Genomic DNA, 15698 nt, shown 5'->3' on the forward strand with positions numbered 1-15698 from the left:
TTAAGTGCTCAAGTTGAAAACGGTAAATTTAAGTGATACATAGAAACTAGTGTTGGAGAAGAGGTTTACATCACAAATATGATATTTTCAGATCATATACTGCTTTATGGTATGCTTGGTTTGGCGTCTAGGAGGTACAATCTTGCCTATTTATGATTTCTCAGAATACTTTTGCAGCATCAGGTAAAATATACAGTGATTGAGTAAAAGGCTAAAATCCATGCATTGGATAATTACAGTACTAACTAACTTCTAAACAAGGCCGAAACTACACACGTTTCACCGTCAATTACGTTCACGTATATGAACATGGCTATGTATGTATCATAAATGGCTAGAAGTGAAGTATACTTGCTTAGGAAAAAACACTAAGGGGGCGTTTGTTTGACGGTTTAAAATTTCATTTCTGGGATTAATCTTTCCTGGGAAATAATAATGGGCATCTTATTCCTGAGTATTTTTAGAAAATGGTGTTTGGTAAATAATTGTCAGATTCATGGGAATTGTTTGTGATAGTGGGTATTTGGGTAGTTATTTCCATTTTAGTACCATTTACATGGGAATCTTTTATTCCCGTCCACTTTCTTTGGGAATAAAATCATGGGTAAGTGGAAGTTATTTTTTTCCTAGGAATTCTTTATTCCCGGGAGTTATTTTTTTAACTTTGTAACAAACATAGGAATCTATAATTCCAACCTCCATGTTCCTGGGAATAATTTTTTAAACCAGGAAACAAACACCCCCTAAAGATTACTATGCAAAACAAATAAGGTAGCACGTAGTATTGCTATAACAACTCTCTTATCTAACTATACTCATATTTTCTATGATGTACCAACTACCCTGTACTCATTGATTATGAATGAAATGATTCGGTTTTATCTTTGTTAATTTTTTTTAAGGAATCTTTGCTAATTATTACTTCCTCCGTCCCAAATTGTATGTCGCTTTAGGAAAAAAATTTGTCCCAAATTATATGTCGCTTTACAATATCAATGCAACATTAATGTTATTTTTCCTATTATAACCTTAGCTATTTATTACTCTCTTTTCTTTCAATTCTTTCATTTATCTTTCCCAAGTTATTTGTTAAGGACAATTTTGTAAAACAACTTATAATATCTCTTTTATACACAATATTAATTGCATTTCTTAATATGTGTGAAATGTCCAAAACGTCATACAATTTAGAACGGAAAGAGTATTACTACTATATTTCTTTTTCGCAAATTTGACATTTTTTAAATACAACAAAAATGAACCGTGGTATCATAGAACACACAAAGATAAAATAAATTAGAGTTTTGGCTCTCAAAATTACAAGACAAGACAATTTACTCTCATTCAAGATTTTGATATAACAACATACACTTTACTTCATTAAATTAGAAAATGTTGGTCAATATAGTCTAGTCTACTTAAATATCACACTCCAAGAAAACATGTATGAAAATTAATAAAAGTCCTATATTTGACCCTGAATAGAATTTAATATTTTCCAAATATCACTATAATAAGTTTTTATTTATTTCCTTAAAAAAAAAAAACTTTTAATTATTCATAATTTCCAACAAATAAAAATTGTAGAAGAAGAAGGGAAACTCCTCCAAAACCCACCTAAAAACCAAACTCAACAAGAGCGTGACTCTCTTGTTCCAAACTCACAACACAAAGATCTTGTTTCGTAGTGCTTCTCTATAAAACCAAAACCCCAACTACACTGAAGGTTCCATTCTTGATTCTTCTGCCGGAAAATTCATCCTCCGTTCTTCACCTTCTTCCACGTTCCGCCTACAACATCATCACCCCTCAGCTGGGGTTTTCTTTTTCTCACTCAAAACTTTTTATTTTTTATTTTTTTTGTTGCTCAGATCTTCATCTCTTTTTCCGGTACGTTTGGTAGTAGTTTCTGTAATTGATTGTTCCTTCAGTTTCTTTATCTAATCTAAAACCCCTAAATTGAAACTTCACTGTAACTCAACTTTTTGTGTGTTACTTCATTTTCTTTAACAAGGAAAATTTGAATAAATTTATGATCCTTCAATTTATTATTGATAGATATAGTTGCTTCTATTTGATTAATGAAAATCAAGCTTGTTTATGATAATTGGTACAATTGTGGCTGTTTTGATTGGCTTATTTTGCTTCCAAAAATAGATTATCATTAACTTCTTTAAGAGACTTTTTGCTTGATATGCTAATCTAAATATGAATCTTTTCTTTCATGGTAGTTCTCATAGAAACTGCCACATGCTTTTGTAATTGGGGAGCTACTAATTTTAGGTAATTATCTTTTCGGTGTGAAAGAGATCACATGCGTTGCTTAGCCTTTTGAGTTAATTTGGTAGGTTATTGAGGAAAAGTGCAAGCTTTTCTTGCATATATGGTTTATTTCAACATCAGATGCTAGCTATATTTGGTTCCTTTGTGGTTACTTCAAGGAAACTTTATCACATTTATAGATCATGCCTTCTAGAGGCGCTCTCACTTTCCTAATTGTCGCTAATCTTATGCTGGAAAAGTTCAACTGAATGTCACTATGATTAGTTGCTTTGCACATTATAGTTTGTTGATTACCTTCATAAATAAGTAGAAGTAACCTAATGTGTCTGTCATTCTCATATTGAGGATTTTAGGTGATAGTAGGAGATACCACACGCCAAACGATATAATTCTTTGCTCTAATAAAATAATTATCCCTTACTCTTAGGAGTTTGAACCATTAACCGGTTTGGTTTATTAATATATCTTTTCGTTATTTTTTTTCTTCGGCAGGGGTTTTTCTTCTTTAAACAAGCATATTTGTTTCTTATACGGAAGATACCTTCTAGTTGATGAATGGTGAAGTGTGAATTTTGCATATAGTTTTATGAGCATACAGCCAGGGAAGTTCCGATATAGATGGGGACCGTTACTCGCAGGTCAGATAATTTGAGATAGCTGACTTTCTGATTCTGTTTGTTTTGACAAAAGCCACATATGCTAGTTTATGTCAATAACACCACCACTGTGTGACATTTTTGTTTTATTGGATGCAGTCCTAATGGTAGAAAACCCAGTGAAATTATGAGGCTTATTGTCACAACTTTTATTGGAGTAGTTTTTGGTTTCTTTCTAGGAGTGTCGTTTCCAACATTGTCATTAACAAAGGTGAAGACTTAGTTTCTTCTTCCTCTTTACGACATACCTTTGTGCTGCAGTAGACTATTTTCAGTTGTTTTTTGTTATTGGATCCAATGATAAAAGTGAAAGCTGCATAACAATTTGCAGTTCAATCTCCCATCTGGCTTGCTTCCCTCGATTGACCTCTCTTACATTGAAGAAAGATATACAGGTCGTCGCGCTTGGTCTTTTATAAACAATAGTAACAGAAGAGCTTTGCCAAATCGCTTATCAAATGACACATCAAAGGTACACACTGTATCATGTCATCATTATTAAGGACATTTTCATGTTCTTGTTCATTAATCATTGATACATTTTTGATATGGAGTTTCAAGAATGATATTGTTTTATATAATATTGGGAAAATGGATACTTATAGTCTGTATATTGATCAATAGCACGCTCCTTATTTTGTTGTTTCTCTACAGATATGGGTTCCATCAAATCCAAGAGGAGCAGAAAGTTTACCTCCCGGCATTGTTGAAGCTGAGTCCGACTTTTACTTGCGTAGATTGTGGGGCAAACCCAGTGAGGTGTGTATCTTAAGACAGTTTATAGGCCTAATATGGCTATAAATTACACATATCATGAACCTTCTGACCTTCCTTGTTTACTGAGGATTTAACTAAGTTGACATTTTCAGGATTTAACGTTCAAGCCAAAGTACCTTGTGACCTTCACTGTTGGCTATGAAATGAAAAAAAATATTGATGCAGCCGTGAAAAAGGTCTTTCTTAGTCTACTTGCTTTCTCTGTTTGACTGTGATTGTTGATGCGTCATGTTTGACTAAAAAAATATTTACTTGAACAGTTTTCAGAGAACTTCACAATCCTTCTATTTCATTATGATGGCCGAGCTAATGAATGGGATGAGTTTGAATGGTCAAAGAAGGCTATTCATGTGAGTGCTCGCAAACAGACTAAATGGTAAGAAACCAGTGTGTTATTAACTTTTGGATGAAAGATTTTCATTGTGGCTTTTGCAGTTAATATACTTAATAGTGCTTAACCTAATTAAAAGTGAGTTGCTATTCCATAATTGTTATCATATCAACTATTTGAGTTTTTACCCTTGTAGGTGGTATGCTAAGCGATTTCTGCATCCTGACATTGTGGCACCATATGACTATATATTTATATGGGATGAAGACTTGGGCGTTGAGCATTTTAATGCCGAAGAGTGAGTATTTGATATGGGAAGGATATCTTTAATTTTTTTTTTTTTGGTTTAAGTTTCATATGCCTCTGTCATTTCAAGTGCAGGTACTTAAAACTGGTGAAGAAGCATGGCCTGGAGATTTCACAGCCTGGTTTAGAACCCAATAAAGGGTTGACATGGCAAATGACAAAAAGAAGAGGAGATAAAGAAGTTCACAAGTAAGAACGACTAGAGTCCCATAGCAGTTTCTCGCGGTTCATGTTTTTCTTTTTGCGAGAATGTGCGTTAACTACTGATTTTCTTGGATTTTTATTAGAGTGACGGAGGAGAAACCGGGATGGTGTTCCGACCCCCATTTACCTCCTTGTGCAGCGTAAGTAACTGCCGGTGTAATGTATTAGTCTTGTATTATCTGGTCTACCGGGCTGTATCTAACTGTGCGTTCTCTGTCACATGAATGCAGGTTTGTTGAGATTATGGCTCCAGTATTCTCGCGAGAAGCATGGCGTTGTGTGTGGCATATGATTCAGGTTGAATGGCTAATCCTAACCGTTTTAAAAGATTCCCACTAATTAGTTGTTTAATGATTCTTTAAGCACTCAGTAAATTACAATTGTATAACTCTTGGCATTGCAGAATGACTTGGTCCATGGATGGGGACTTGATTTTGCCGTTAGAAGATGTGTTGAGGTTAGTTGATTCTCACATTCTCTAAAATCATCAAGCTTCTTCATTCTTACTTTTATGGCATGGCCTTAGCAGCGGCTTACCGGAGAAAGTAAAAAACTGAAAACTTTACAATCTAGACATGTGCTTGAGCTTTAAGTTAACCACTCTTTCCTGATATAGCCTGCACATGAGAAGATTGGAGTTGTCGATGCTCAATGGATTGTTCACCAAGGTGTTCCCACACTAGGAAATCAGGTAAATTTTTCCCCTTATTATTTTGTATATTAAACTTACTAAATTTACTCGCGAGTGACACTATAAAATGCTTACCAATTTTCCTTTTATTTGCAGGGTAAAACAGAAACCGGGAAAGCACCATGGCAGGGGGTATGTTTTGCATTTTTTACCTGATATATCACTTGGCTTTTTATTTTCCCCTAACATTAGGTATATCAAACTAATCAACAAGCCGTGAAGTAGTCTTTATCAGATAAGCTTTGATTATGAATTCCGCTTTATGTTTCGATGTTGTTGATGGTAGGTGAGGGAGAGATGTAGGAAGGAGTGGACCATGTTTCAGAGTCGGTTAGCGAATGCAGAACATGCATATTTCAAGTCCGGCGGTGGTATTGATATGTCTAATTCCACTGGTCATTAGAGACAAAGCTCGAAGCTGACTTGTACACAGCTATGGTCACCATTATGCGTAGACTCCCCTCCCCCCTTTTTTGGAATATATTCTAATGTAACATTTTTTACATGAAGTAGAGTCCTAGCTAGGGACCAAACTTAAATCCAATGTAGAACTTGAGAGCTGATGTGTGATAAATAACTGAAGAAAATTAATACTGCGTTATGTCTCATAAATTACAGTAGAGGTTGCTTATTGGTTTGTAATCCTGAGAGTGAGAGGTGTCGCTTGTTCTTTTTTTTTTCTTTCCTTTTCATATTCTTTCTACTTGGTTTCTAAAGATTATGAAAATAGAAAATTGTCCTTGAAAGTATACAAAATCAGTCTTTTAAGTATTTTTATTAAGATGTTACAGACTAAATAGACAGATTTTTATATATTTTATGGATTAAGAGGATTGGTTTTTATAGATCTTATAAATTACTTATTATTTTGACAGTACATTTTAGAGATTAAATATTTGAGCAGCCACGTTTTCAACTCTGGTTAACTTTCTAGATTCTTTTCAGAATGGACATTGTGGTCACAATTTTTTTTCCTCAGTCATTTAAATCAAATTATCAATGTAGTTTATGTTAAATTGAATACTTAAGCAACTATACATGTCTATGATTCTGACAATTCATGTGCTGTGCTGTGTTGTGTGTGAGCTTCCTTCCTTCCTCATAGTTGGAACCACATAGCTATCCAAAGATCCAACTAGTTCAGGAAACTAAAGTTTCAAAGAGTAGGTTGGAACTCTCGTGTGTTTTACACAGCGGCAAAGCTTTCTTTTGATCCTTTTGTCAAGCTGAATAAAAATTTATTCACTATTGATTGTTAGGCATACATATAATGCAATATAATTATTTAAAAGTCTAACAGTATCAATTTAGGGTATTGGAAAAATAATAATTTATGTAACATTGAAAGTAATTTAGGCATACATATAATGCAATATAATTATTTACAATGTTAGGAAGCATGGTAGAGAGAGTAGTTTTTTTCCTGGAGCATGGAAGGATGTCAATATAGTAATCACACATTTTTTTATTTTTTTTTTATAAAATAAAGTTTAGGTGAGTTAAGTAGTGATACCATTATACATTTCATTAGTGTTGATTGAAGTAAAGTTTTTTTTAAGACAATAAGTTAAGTGTTGACTCCAATTGTGATCCGACGGTCGAAATCGGTGTTTGCGTTATTGCATAAGTATAGTAATCAAACACCATGCTTTTATAATCAAAGGGTAAGAACCAATGCTTTATTTGCCTAACTCATGTTGATTCTTTTTAAATGTTTCTATTTCCAGCTTCTATAATTCTTAAAATTTGGTATGGGATTGTTATTAACATCAAAGTGTTTTTTATTTTATTTTTAAATTCACCCCTTCCTCATTTTACCTCTTTATTTTCTTTCAAATTTCATCTTACCATCCAACTATATTTCTAGAGGTAAAGTAACAAACTATTTTAAAATGACAAGACATTCCCACAAAGCATTTCTCATACTTATTTGCATCATTTCAATCTACTCATTTTTCTATTGCAATATCATTTCTCAGAGAAGGAAGAGTGTCAAACGAAACCAAATCAACGATTTGCTTCCTTTTTTTCTTCACATGAGCTCAATTTCATTATGCATTTGTATTTGTTCCTCTTTTCATTTGGCTAACTTTCTTTGTTGTGCAACAACAAGTGACATTAAGTTCTGTAACTATTTGTTGTGCTAAATCTATCATTGTATATATTCATGAGTGCTACTACTTATATCCATAGGGTCGCTTGGAAACATACGGTGTTTTAGCTCCTTGTTGACTTTGCGTTGACCATATGATTTGTTTGCTTTGCATGATCAACTTGTCTTGAGTTTAGAAATTTTGCCACATGTCCATATTATGAATGTTGATATTGCTTTTGATAGGTGATGATGACAATGTCAATGGTGTTTTTAACATTAATTAGGAGTCATTTCAAAGTCGTTTGAGTAAGTTTTCATTATGTTTTAGTTGAGTTTTATAAATAAATCAATGGATGAACATAAAAGAGTAATTATGCGTATAAGGCCTTGAAACTATGTCAAATCACACAAACCAGATAACTTTGTAGTCGTGTTATACTTTTTTACAAGATTTATTAAGTGATTTCTTGTGGTATAGTCATCATAGACGTTTGATGAGGATAAATGATACAAGAGATGAAGAAAAGTAGAAGGTTCAACTACTGATACATGCACATTGCGTGCTATGAGCTGCGTGTTGCGCAACTGGAGAGAATTTATAAGTGTTTCGATATTGGCTAATCAATGCGTGCATTGAGTTGTGCGTCGCGCAACTTGAAAAGAATTTGAAGATGTTCAACCACTGTCTCATGTGTGATGCACACATGGCTGTGTGCGACGCATACATATTTTCCCATAAATATTGGAAAGACATGCCTATAAATAGAAATGTTCGGCCTCATTGAAAAACCATACTCTAACGACTGAAACACAACAAAATCGCAATTTATAAGGCTAGGAGCAACCAAAAACATTCAGGATGTGAGGATTTATCATACAATGATCTTTTATTCATGTATTTAATAACATATTCAATTGTTTATGTTTAGTTATCATGAGTAGCTAGTTTTCTAGATTTGGTCAGAAAGATGACATTCTTTAAAGCTACTTGAACCATGAGATCTCTTGAATACTTTTGAATGCAATTGAGTTACTTAGTTTTATTCGGTTAATGTTTGTTATTAATGTTTTTTTATGTGTTTACGAATGTTCATAAATCGATCTAGGTCTTGAATGCTTATTAAGCCTAACTTGGACTTGACCTAACGTTAACCATTTAATTTATAACAACATTAGACATATTCTATTACAACCTTTGTGATAAGAGTTTTAACGCACGATCAAACCTTCAATTGCTACAGACTCACCTGTGACATTACGAGGTTGTAACCAACATAGAGGGTTAAGTACAATTACATCGGGCTTAACTATTTTTGTTAGAACGTCGTAATATCAACTTTGGATAGAATTGATTCTGCCAGAATTGATTATGGTAGAATTGATTCTAATGTAATTGATTTTGAGAGAATTGATTTATGTTTGGATACAATAGTGTATAATTGATTAAACAAACTAAATGTTGTTTTGATAGTTTTGATCAAAACTGCTTTTGAATGTATAATTACTAAAATGGACATAGCTAAATACAAATAAATGGACATAGTTAAATGTGAATGTTGATCAATACTAAATGTAGATATATTATTTAATTTAATAAATAATTTTTTATATATAAATTTAAAAAATAATAAATATGATCATTAGACCACTAGTTAAATAATGGGCAAAAAAAAAATCACAAGAAAATTAGCGTTCATACTGCTGGACTATACAACTCATTTTATTCAACACGGCTGCCCAACAAAAATTATAGACGCATCAAAAATTCATGTTAGGCAATACATAATTTGTGAAAGGCAAAAGAAGGAAATAAGAATTTATGAAGGACAATGTTGGAAAGTAATGAGCTCTAATAACCAAAGTATAAAATTAATTGTAGAATTGATTCTACCAAACTCAAAAGTTAGGATTCCTAGCTTCAAAGAAAATTGCTTTTGAACAAGAGAATTGCTTTTGAAAAGCCAAAACAAACATGTGTGAAATTGATTTTTTTTTCTTCACTTTTGAGGATGTAGAAGTGCTTCTAGACTAACAAGAAGCTAAACCAAACAAGCACTAAATAAACAATGGTAGACTCTAGACCCAATTACCAAGTAACGAAAGAGAAGGAAGTCGAACATGACCTAATCGCTTTTAATCTATTTTTACTTCGTTAGTATAAACCAACCATTGCCAAGTGCACCACAATTTATACAACCTAATTTTAGTCGTAGTAGTTGAGTAAGAATTCCACAATCCCAGTTGATACTAAATTTTATAAATTTTACTACTTGCCAAATAATTTAGTAAATTTGCTAAATAGACTATCAATAAATTGGATTTTGTGAATTTTCTAGTCAGCTATCTATCTCTACTTGATGATTTGCTGAGACACTTGGAAACCTACGCATCGAACACACAGTTAGTTAGTAGACAAATTGTTTCTTTTACTATGTTATCATCAAACCATCAGACGATGTTCCTTTGCTCTATTATCATCGAAACATTAAGTGAAGTATTGTGATCAAACAGAACCGATCCTTACAAAAACAATCGGTAGTAGCTAGATCAAGTTCCAGCCGAAGCAGAGTCTCGAAGTATTACACTAAAATTTAATTTAATTTAAACTTACATTTACAATATCCCTTCTTCAGGGAAAAAATCTAAACCAATTGTCATAATCAAAAATCAAAATCTTCGTTTCCTTATTTATGGGGTACAAGTCAAGTCATGTCTAATGTCTATTGTCCAAGCCTTTGACAACTACAAATTAAGTAAGTTACGTACGGTCACATAATCGGTACGTGTTACAATTTTAAATCATACAAGTGTACGCTAACATACAAAATAATAATAAACTCAAATAACGTGACAATAACATTATCCATCAATAAAATGAAGATAAAAATTAACCATTTGAGTGAGATCAATCAAATGTAAACACAATGATACCTATAAGATGTCATTACCCGACCAAACTCCAAAATACTTAAAATTTACCTCATCAAAATCATCCATTCACCTATTTATGTTAATAACATGAATAATAAAAGATAAATCAATGATTTTGATTGAAGTTAATTTAAATGGATAAAACTCTACTCATACTCCGATAATGACTAAACCAAAATTTGTCGTAAATAAAATTCAAAAATTTGATCTACATGTTAAAAATAAAAGGTTATGTTAAGAGTCTCACATCAGATTAAGGAAATTGGAGGTCTAACTCATCCTTAAAAACCGGTTTATAAGGTGAGGATTACCTTCTCTATATAAACTCCTATCAATAGTCTTATCTATCCGATGTAGGACATAGGTTTTTTTCAATACACCTCCGTCACGCCCAACACTCTTTGGGCTTGATGCGTGAATCGGTAGGTGGCCCTTGAAATCGATAGGATCTGATACCATAAGACTCTTGATAAGAGTTTATATAGAGGAGGCAATCCTCACCTTATGAACCAGTTTTTAAGGATGAGTTAGACCTCCAATTTCATTATGATATCAGGGCCTCTCCATGATCCATTGGGCCACCTGCTATCAGGTGGCCGTTATCGGACCACCCACCATTTATGTCCACGAACCAACCCTAATAGTGTTGGTCGTGAGGTGGTGGGGGTGGGGGTGGGAGTGGGGGTGTTAAGAGTCCCACATTGGAGAGCACATGGTCTGACAATGTGTTTATAAGTGGGGGCAATCCTCACCTCACAAGCCGGTTTTGAGGGATTGTGTTAGGCCTAACTACGATTTTTAAGATGGTATCAGAGTCTGTCGAATTCAAGGGCCACCTACCGATTCACGCACCAAGCCCAAAGAGTGTTGCTGGGCGTGACGACCGAAAAATCCATGTCCCACATCGGATAGATAAGACTCTTGATAAGAGTTTATATAGAGGAGACAATCCTCAACTTATGAACTGGTTTTTAAAGATGAGTTAGGCCTCCAATTTCATTAGGTTAATTTTAAATTCAAGAGTTTTGAGTTGATGTTGTGTTGTCTTTAAATAATATAAATGTAAATTTCTTTATAATGTAATGTTCTTTGAGTAAGAAAGTTTTCTGTCCCTTAAGCTAGAACCCCATCTCACCTGAAATTTCTTTCGTACAAAAAACACTATGTAAGCAAAAATTGCCGTCATCAAAGAAAAACTTTGTAATGTAAGCAAAAAATTGACATACACGCATTACACTATACATATATCAATACAATTATATATGTGTTAGTGATGATGATGACGATTGATTGAAACATTTACGTTAAAGAGTTCAAAACGGGTCATGTACCCAACCGGAAATCTAGAAACCTCGGAGGCTCCAATTGAAGGGCAAAGATGATTGCCAGCAGTCACAACCTCTGTGGCCACCGAATACACGTGGCTTTCTCAAACATGCTATTTTTGTGATAGTGAAAGCTCCATATATTTTTTTGTTTTATCACCTCACTCATATACTTACAAAACCCTACACGTGTCGCCACGTGTATATATGACCATGGTTAGTGTTTTTGTAGTCATAGATATGTGACCATAATAATAATGTATCTATATGAGTTTCATGTTTTTTGCCATAATAAATAATTAGAATTAAATGTTGATGTAATATATGTTTGGCTATTAATGTTGCATTGCATTTTCTCTTTATATTTAATAATAATATCCTCTTCTTCTTTGTTGTAAACTCCTCTACTCCTCAATTAACAAGAAACAAATTAATTGAGAATTATGGGCCTCTCAAACTTTCCCTATGCAGCAGAAGGTGTTGTACCTGTGATTGTAATGAACACTGTTCTATCTATGGTTCTATTAAAGAACATGTTTAGATCTATGCTTCAAGTAGTTGGTTGCACATCAACAACTAATTCTTCTTATTCTCCAAATATTATGGAAGAATTAGAAGAAGAACAAGTGTACTCCCAAGAGATTAGTAATTCAAGGGAAAGGAGGGTGTCAATAACACAATACAAGTTCTTGTGTTATAACAGGTCCAACATAGCAAGAAGTAGTAGTTCATGTGGATGGACAAGTCCTATGGTAGAGTGTTGTGTTTGTTTGTCTGGTTTTGAAGCAAATCAAGAGGTGAGTGAGTTGCCTTGCAAGCATTTCTTCCACAGAGGTTGCTTAGATAAATGGTTTGATAACAAACATAGTTCATGTCCTTTATGTCGTTCTATGGACTAATGTCTAGTTGTTAGTTTGAGGCTAATTAGAGTTAATTGTTATTAATTTGTTGTAGTGTTGAAGAAATTATAAATGCTTGTTATTATTTGTTAGTTCTGTGAATCTATCCTCTCTAATTCTGTATGTTTACTCTTTAACTAAGCGATATTGGTGATAATGCTGCCTTTTGCTTGATTTGTATGTGCAATCGTGAATGAGTTAGCTTACATTCTAGTAAATAATTGGGCCATAAAAAATGTTTGTGGGACAAAAGTTAGGTACAATTCTTACGTGTTTTTCCTACAATTCTTTGCTATAAGGAATTTTACCAAGTTTTTTCCTTAAAAATAACTATGAAATATGAATTTTGCTTTTTTTTCTACCCAAGCGGTTCGTAACTTCCAAACTTTTGATCCAATTCAATTCCCCGATCCATTTAATTAAATTAAGTTTTACTAAAATAAGCTCAAAATTGATTGAAACTCTTATTGAGGTAGTTTCTTTTTCCACCACTATACTCTTTTTGTAAAACCTATCTATTTTACTTCTTAGACGAAATTACTCATTTTTGGAAGTATACTTCCTCTCTCAAGTGACTATTGCTAAGACAAGCTTAGTTCATGGTTTTTGATATCGACAGAACTCTTATATGAACAAGAGCATTTCAAATCAAGACTTGGTAAAACGCTCTTACCATGCACCTTATCTTTACTATTCCTTAGAGTATGTTATGTTTGGATGAATGAATATTTTGAGATAATGTAATTTTTTGAGGTAATTTAAATCTTTTAGGTTAGATTTTAATGTTTGGATGATTAATTTCAAGAATTTTTTATATCTATAAAAATTTATGAAGTATTCTGTCCAAGTTAAATTTGAAAATTTTCAAATTTCTCCCTTCCATTTTTTTTCTTTCAAATTTTGCAAGTTCATCCCTATATTTTTCAAATTGATCCTTAGAAATTTTCAAATACTAAAAATTGGTCACTCAAAATTTTGGAACTTTGCAAATTAGTTCTTGTATTTTTCGATTTACAAATTTGACCTAAAAACTTTGAAACTTATAAAAGTAATCCAAAATGTTAACAAAGAATTTTTCTAATACTCTATACAAATTGAAATATTTAGAAATAAAGACAAGAATTAAATTATTTGAATTACCTAATCCAAATATACTCACTCCTCCTAAGAAGAGTGTCACTTTGGCTGTACTATCTCATTCTTGTTAGAAGCGCTGTATGAAATTGAAGTTACTTGGTGTTTTCTAGTTTCCTTAGGAGCTGTACTATCTCTTAGAAAAGCAACCAGTCACAAAAGAATAAAGTAATCAAAAGTGAAAGACAATGAATACGACCGATCTTTGTTTATACAGTTTGGTTACAGTTTGGTCAATGGTGGCTACCTCTACGATTATAGGGCATTTATAGTTCGGTTTTATTGCTTTGCTAGTTCATCTCCTTCTCCGCCCCTTGCCTCTTTTCCGTGTATATATATGAACCATACTCAACAAAAGGCAGGGGAAAACCTATTGCAACAATCAATTATAAACTCAAAGAAAGGAATAATCAAATACAATCAAAACTAAAAATTATTCAAAACAAGAGAGTAAAATATTGATGCATTATTTAGGTGAAATACATTCTCTGAGAGGAATACTACTAAATAAGTTTGAAATTAAATTACTGTATATTTTGCATCTGTATAAATAATAACCTCCATTTGAAGGCCCTTATAGCTAAAGCTAGCAGCTAGCTTCAAATAGAGGATCTCATTCAGGCAAGCCCCAAAGACTTGAGTCTAGAGAATTCAATCCTCCTATGCTCCATCTTAATAAACGCATCAGCTTTTGTATCAACACTCTGAAATGAATTTACACGTTCAGTAGTGGCAATATCAGTCTCTGCTACAGCTGGTGGTGTTATAGGCTCCTCTAGCACAGTTTTGAATGCTACATGACCCTTCTTATGATTTCGTGGACGATCATAGCGTTTCCGAAGCATAGGCTCAGTTACTTCATGGACTTGGTAATTGTAGGAGTTGGAAGGACACCAACCGCGATATATGATGTTTTGTTTTTCCATTTCCTATATATATGGAATTGAAAGTGCCCAGTTCTGTTTGTGAATGGTGTTGAAATTGTGTTCCTACTTCATCTTATATTTATTCATTCATTTTTAATATTCTCATTTCTTGAGTATATATGTCCATTAGTTATATATTCTGTAATGATATAAAGTGATTGGATAGGATCTAATACCTCTCCCTCCTTTTTACCATAAAGTTTGAAATAAGATGAATATTTGAGGCATATTATATTATGGTATATATCTGAAGACTGAAACAGGAAAATTCTTTGGGATGGGCATGAAAACGAATCTATCACTACCACCATTGAATTTGATTCGTTTAGCATTTTTGGTGATGGTCTAAGGAAATGATCAATTCTGTTTTTGCAGGGAATACAAAACTTGTGCTATTTTGTCTTTAAGCCCTTTAGAATTTGGAATCAAATTGTTTGAAAAACAACTCATACAAACTTATTGGACACAAGAATGGTATATAGAAAAGGAAATTAATTGGAAACTTTTGAAGCCACAAAATTATTTTAGACTTCTAATCTCAGTACCCGAATTTTTCCTTGTATGATTCGTACTTAAAATTTTCATCATGGAAAAATTAATGTTTGGGATCTTTATTAACAGAAGTAATTCTCAAGGTTAAAGATGAATGTTAATAAAGGTTGCAAGTGAAAAAAAACCAAAATACTGAATAATATTCAATAGTCAATTCATTCAAAGTTCACTGGGATTAATCGTAAACCTTGAGAATTACTTCTATTAATATTCATGGGTTAATATGTTTTTAGTCCCCTGTAATTTGGGCGAATTCCAGTTTACCTCCTGTAAAAAAATCAGTTTAGATTTCAACCCTGTAGATTCTTTCATTTTAGACCCTGAGGTCATCTGACTGTGCAAACATGATGATGTGGCACGCTGAATCAGCATTTTTGGGTGATGTGGCGCGCTGACTATATAATTAATTTTGTTTTTAGTTTTTTTATTTTCATTTATATTAATTTTAAAATAAAAAAACTGAAAAATTGATTTTAAAAATAGAAAAAATTTCAGATTATTTTTTTTAAAATGGAAATAATCAGAAAAAAGTAAGATTTTTTTTTAATTAAAAAAATTCGAAAAAAACAGAAACAAATTCAAATTTAT

At 32.8% G+C, this 15698-nt stretch overlaps 2 protein-coding genes across 3 annotated transcripts; both read left to right on the forward strand.

Annotated features, from left to right (window-relative positions):
- Positions 1-1583: 1583 nt before the first annotated feature.
- LOC11422678 (uncharacterized) lies at positions 1584-5890 on the forward strand. Of its 2 annotated transcripts, XM_024779729.2 has the most exons (16): positions 1584-1890; positions 2232-2283; positions 2776-2921; positions 3039-3150; positions 3271-3411; positions 3594-3698; positions 3809-3892; positions 3977-4092; positions 4244-4345; positions 4429-4542; positions 4641-4697; positions 4788-4854; positions 4961-5014; positions 5174-5248; positions 5345-5380; positions 5535-5890. In XM_024779729.2, the coding sequence occupies exons 3-16, from the start codon at positions 2902-2904 to the stop codon at positions 5649-5651; spliced, it is 1200 nt and encodes a 399-aa protein (XP_024635497.1). In that variant the 5' UTR covers positions 1584-1890; positions 2232-2283; positions 2776-2901; the 3' UTR covers positions 5652-5890. The 2 variants fall into 2 exon arrangements, with proteins under 2 accessions (XP_024635497.1, XP_003601902.1); XM_003601854.4 differs by lacking the exon at positions 2232-2283.
- A 5944-nt stretch (positions 5891-11834) lies between these two features.
- LOC11408932 (probable E3 ubiquitin-protein ligase XERICO) lies at positions 11835-12601 on the forward strand. The gene has a single exon (XM_003601855.4). The coding sequence runs from the start codon at positions 12043-12045 to the stop codon at positions 12496-12498; it is 456 nt and encodes a 151-aa protein (XP_003601903.1). The 5' UTR covers positions 11835-12042; the 3' UTR covers positions 12499-12601.
- The last annotated feature ends 3097 nt before the right edge of the window (positions 12602-15698 follow it).

The sequence above is a fragment of the Medicago truncatula genome, chromosome 3 (genome assembly GCF_003473485.1).
Source record: "Medicago truncatula cultivar Jemalong A17 chromosome 3, MtrunA17r5.0-ANR, whole genome shotgun sequence".
NCBI lineage: Eukaryota > Viridiplantae > Streptophyta > Magnoliopsida > Fabales > Fabaceae > Medicago > Medicago truncatula.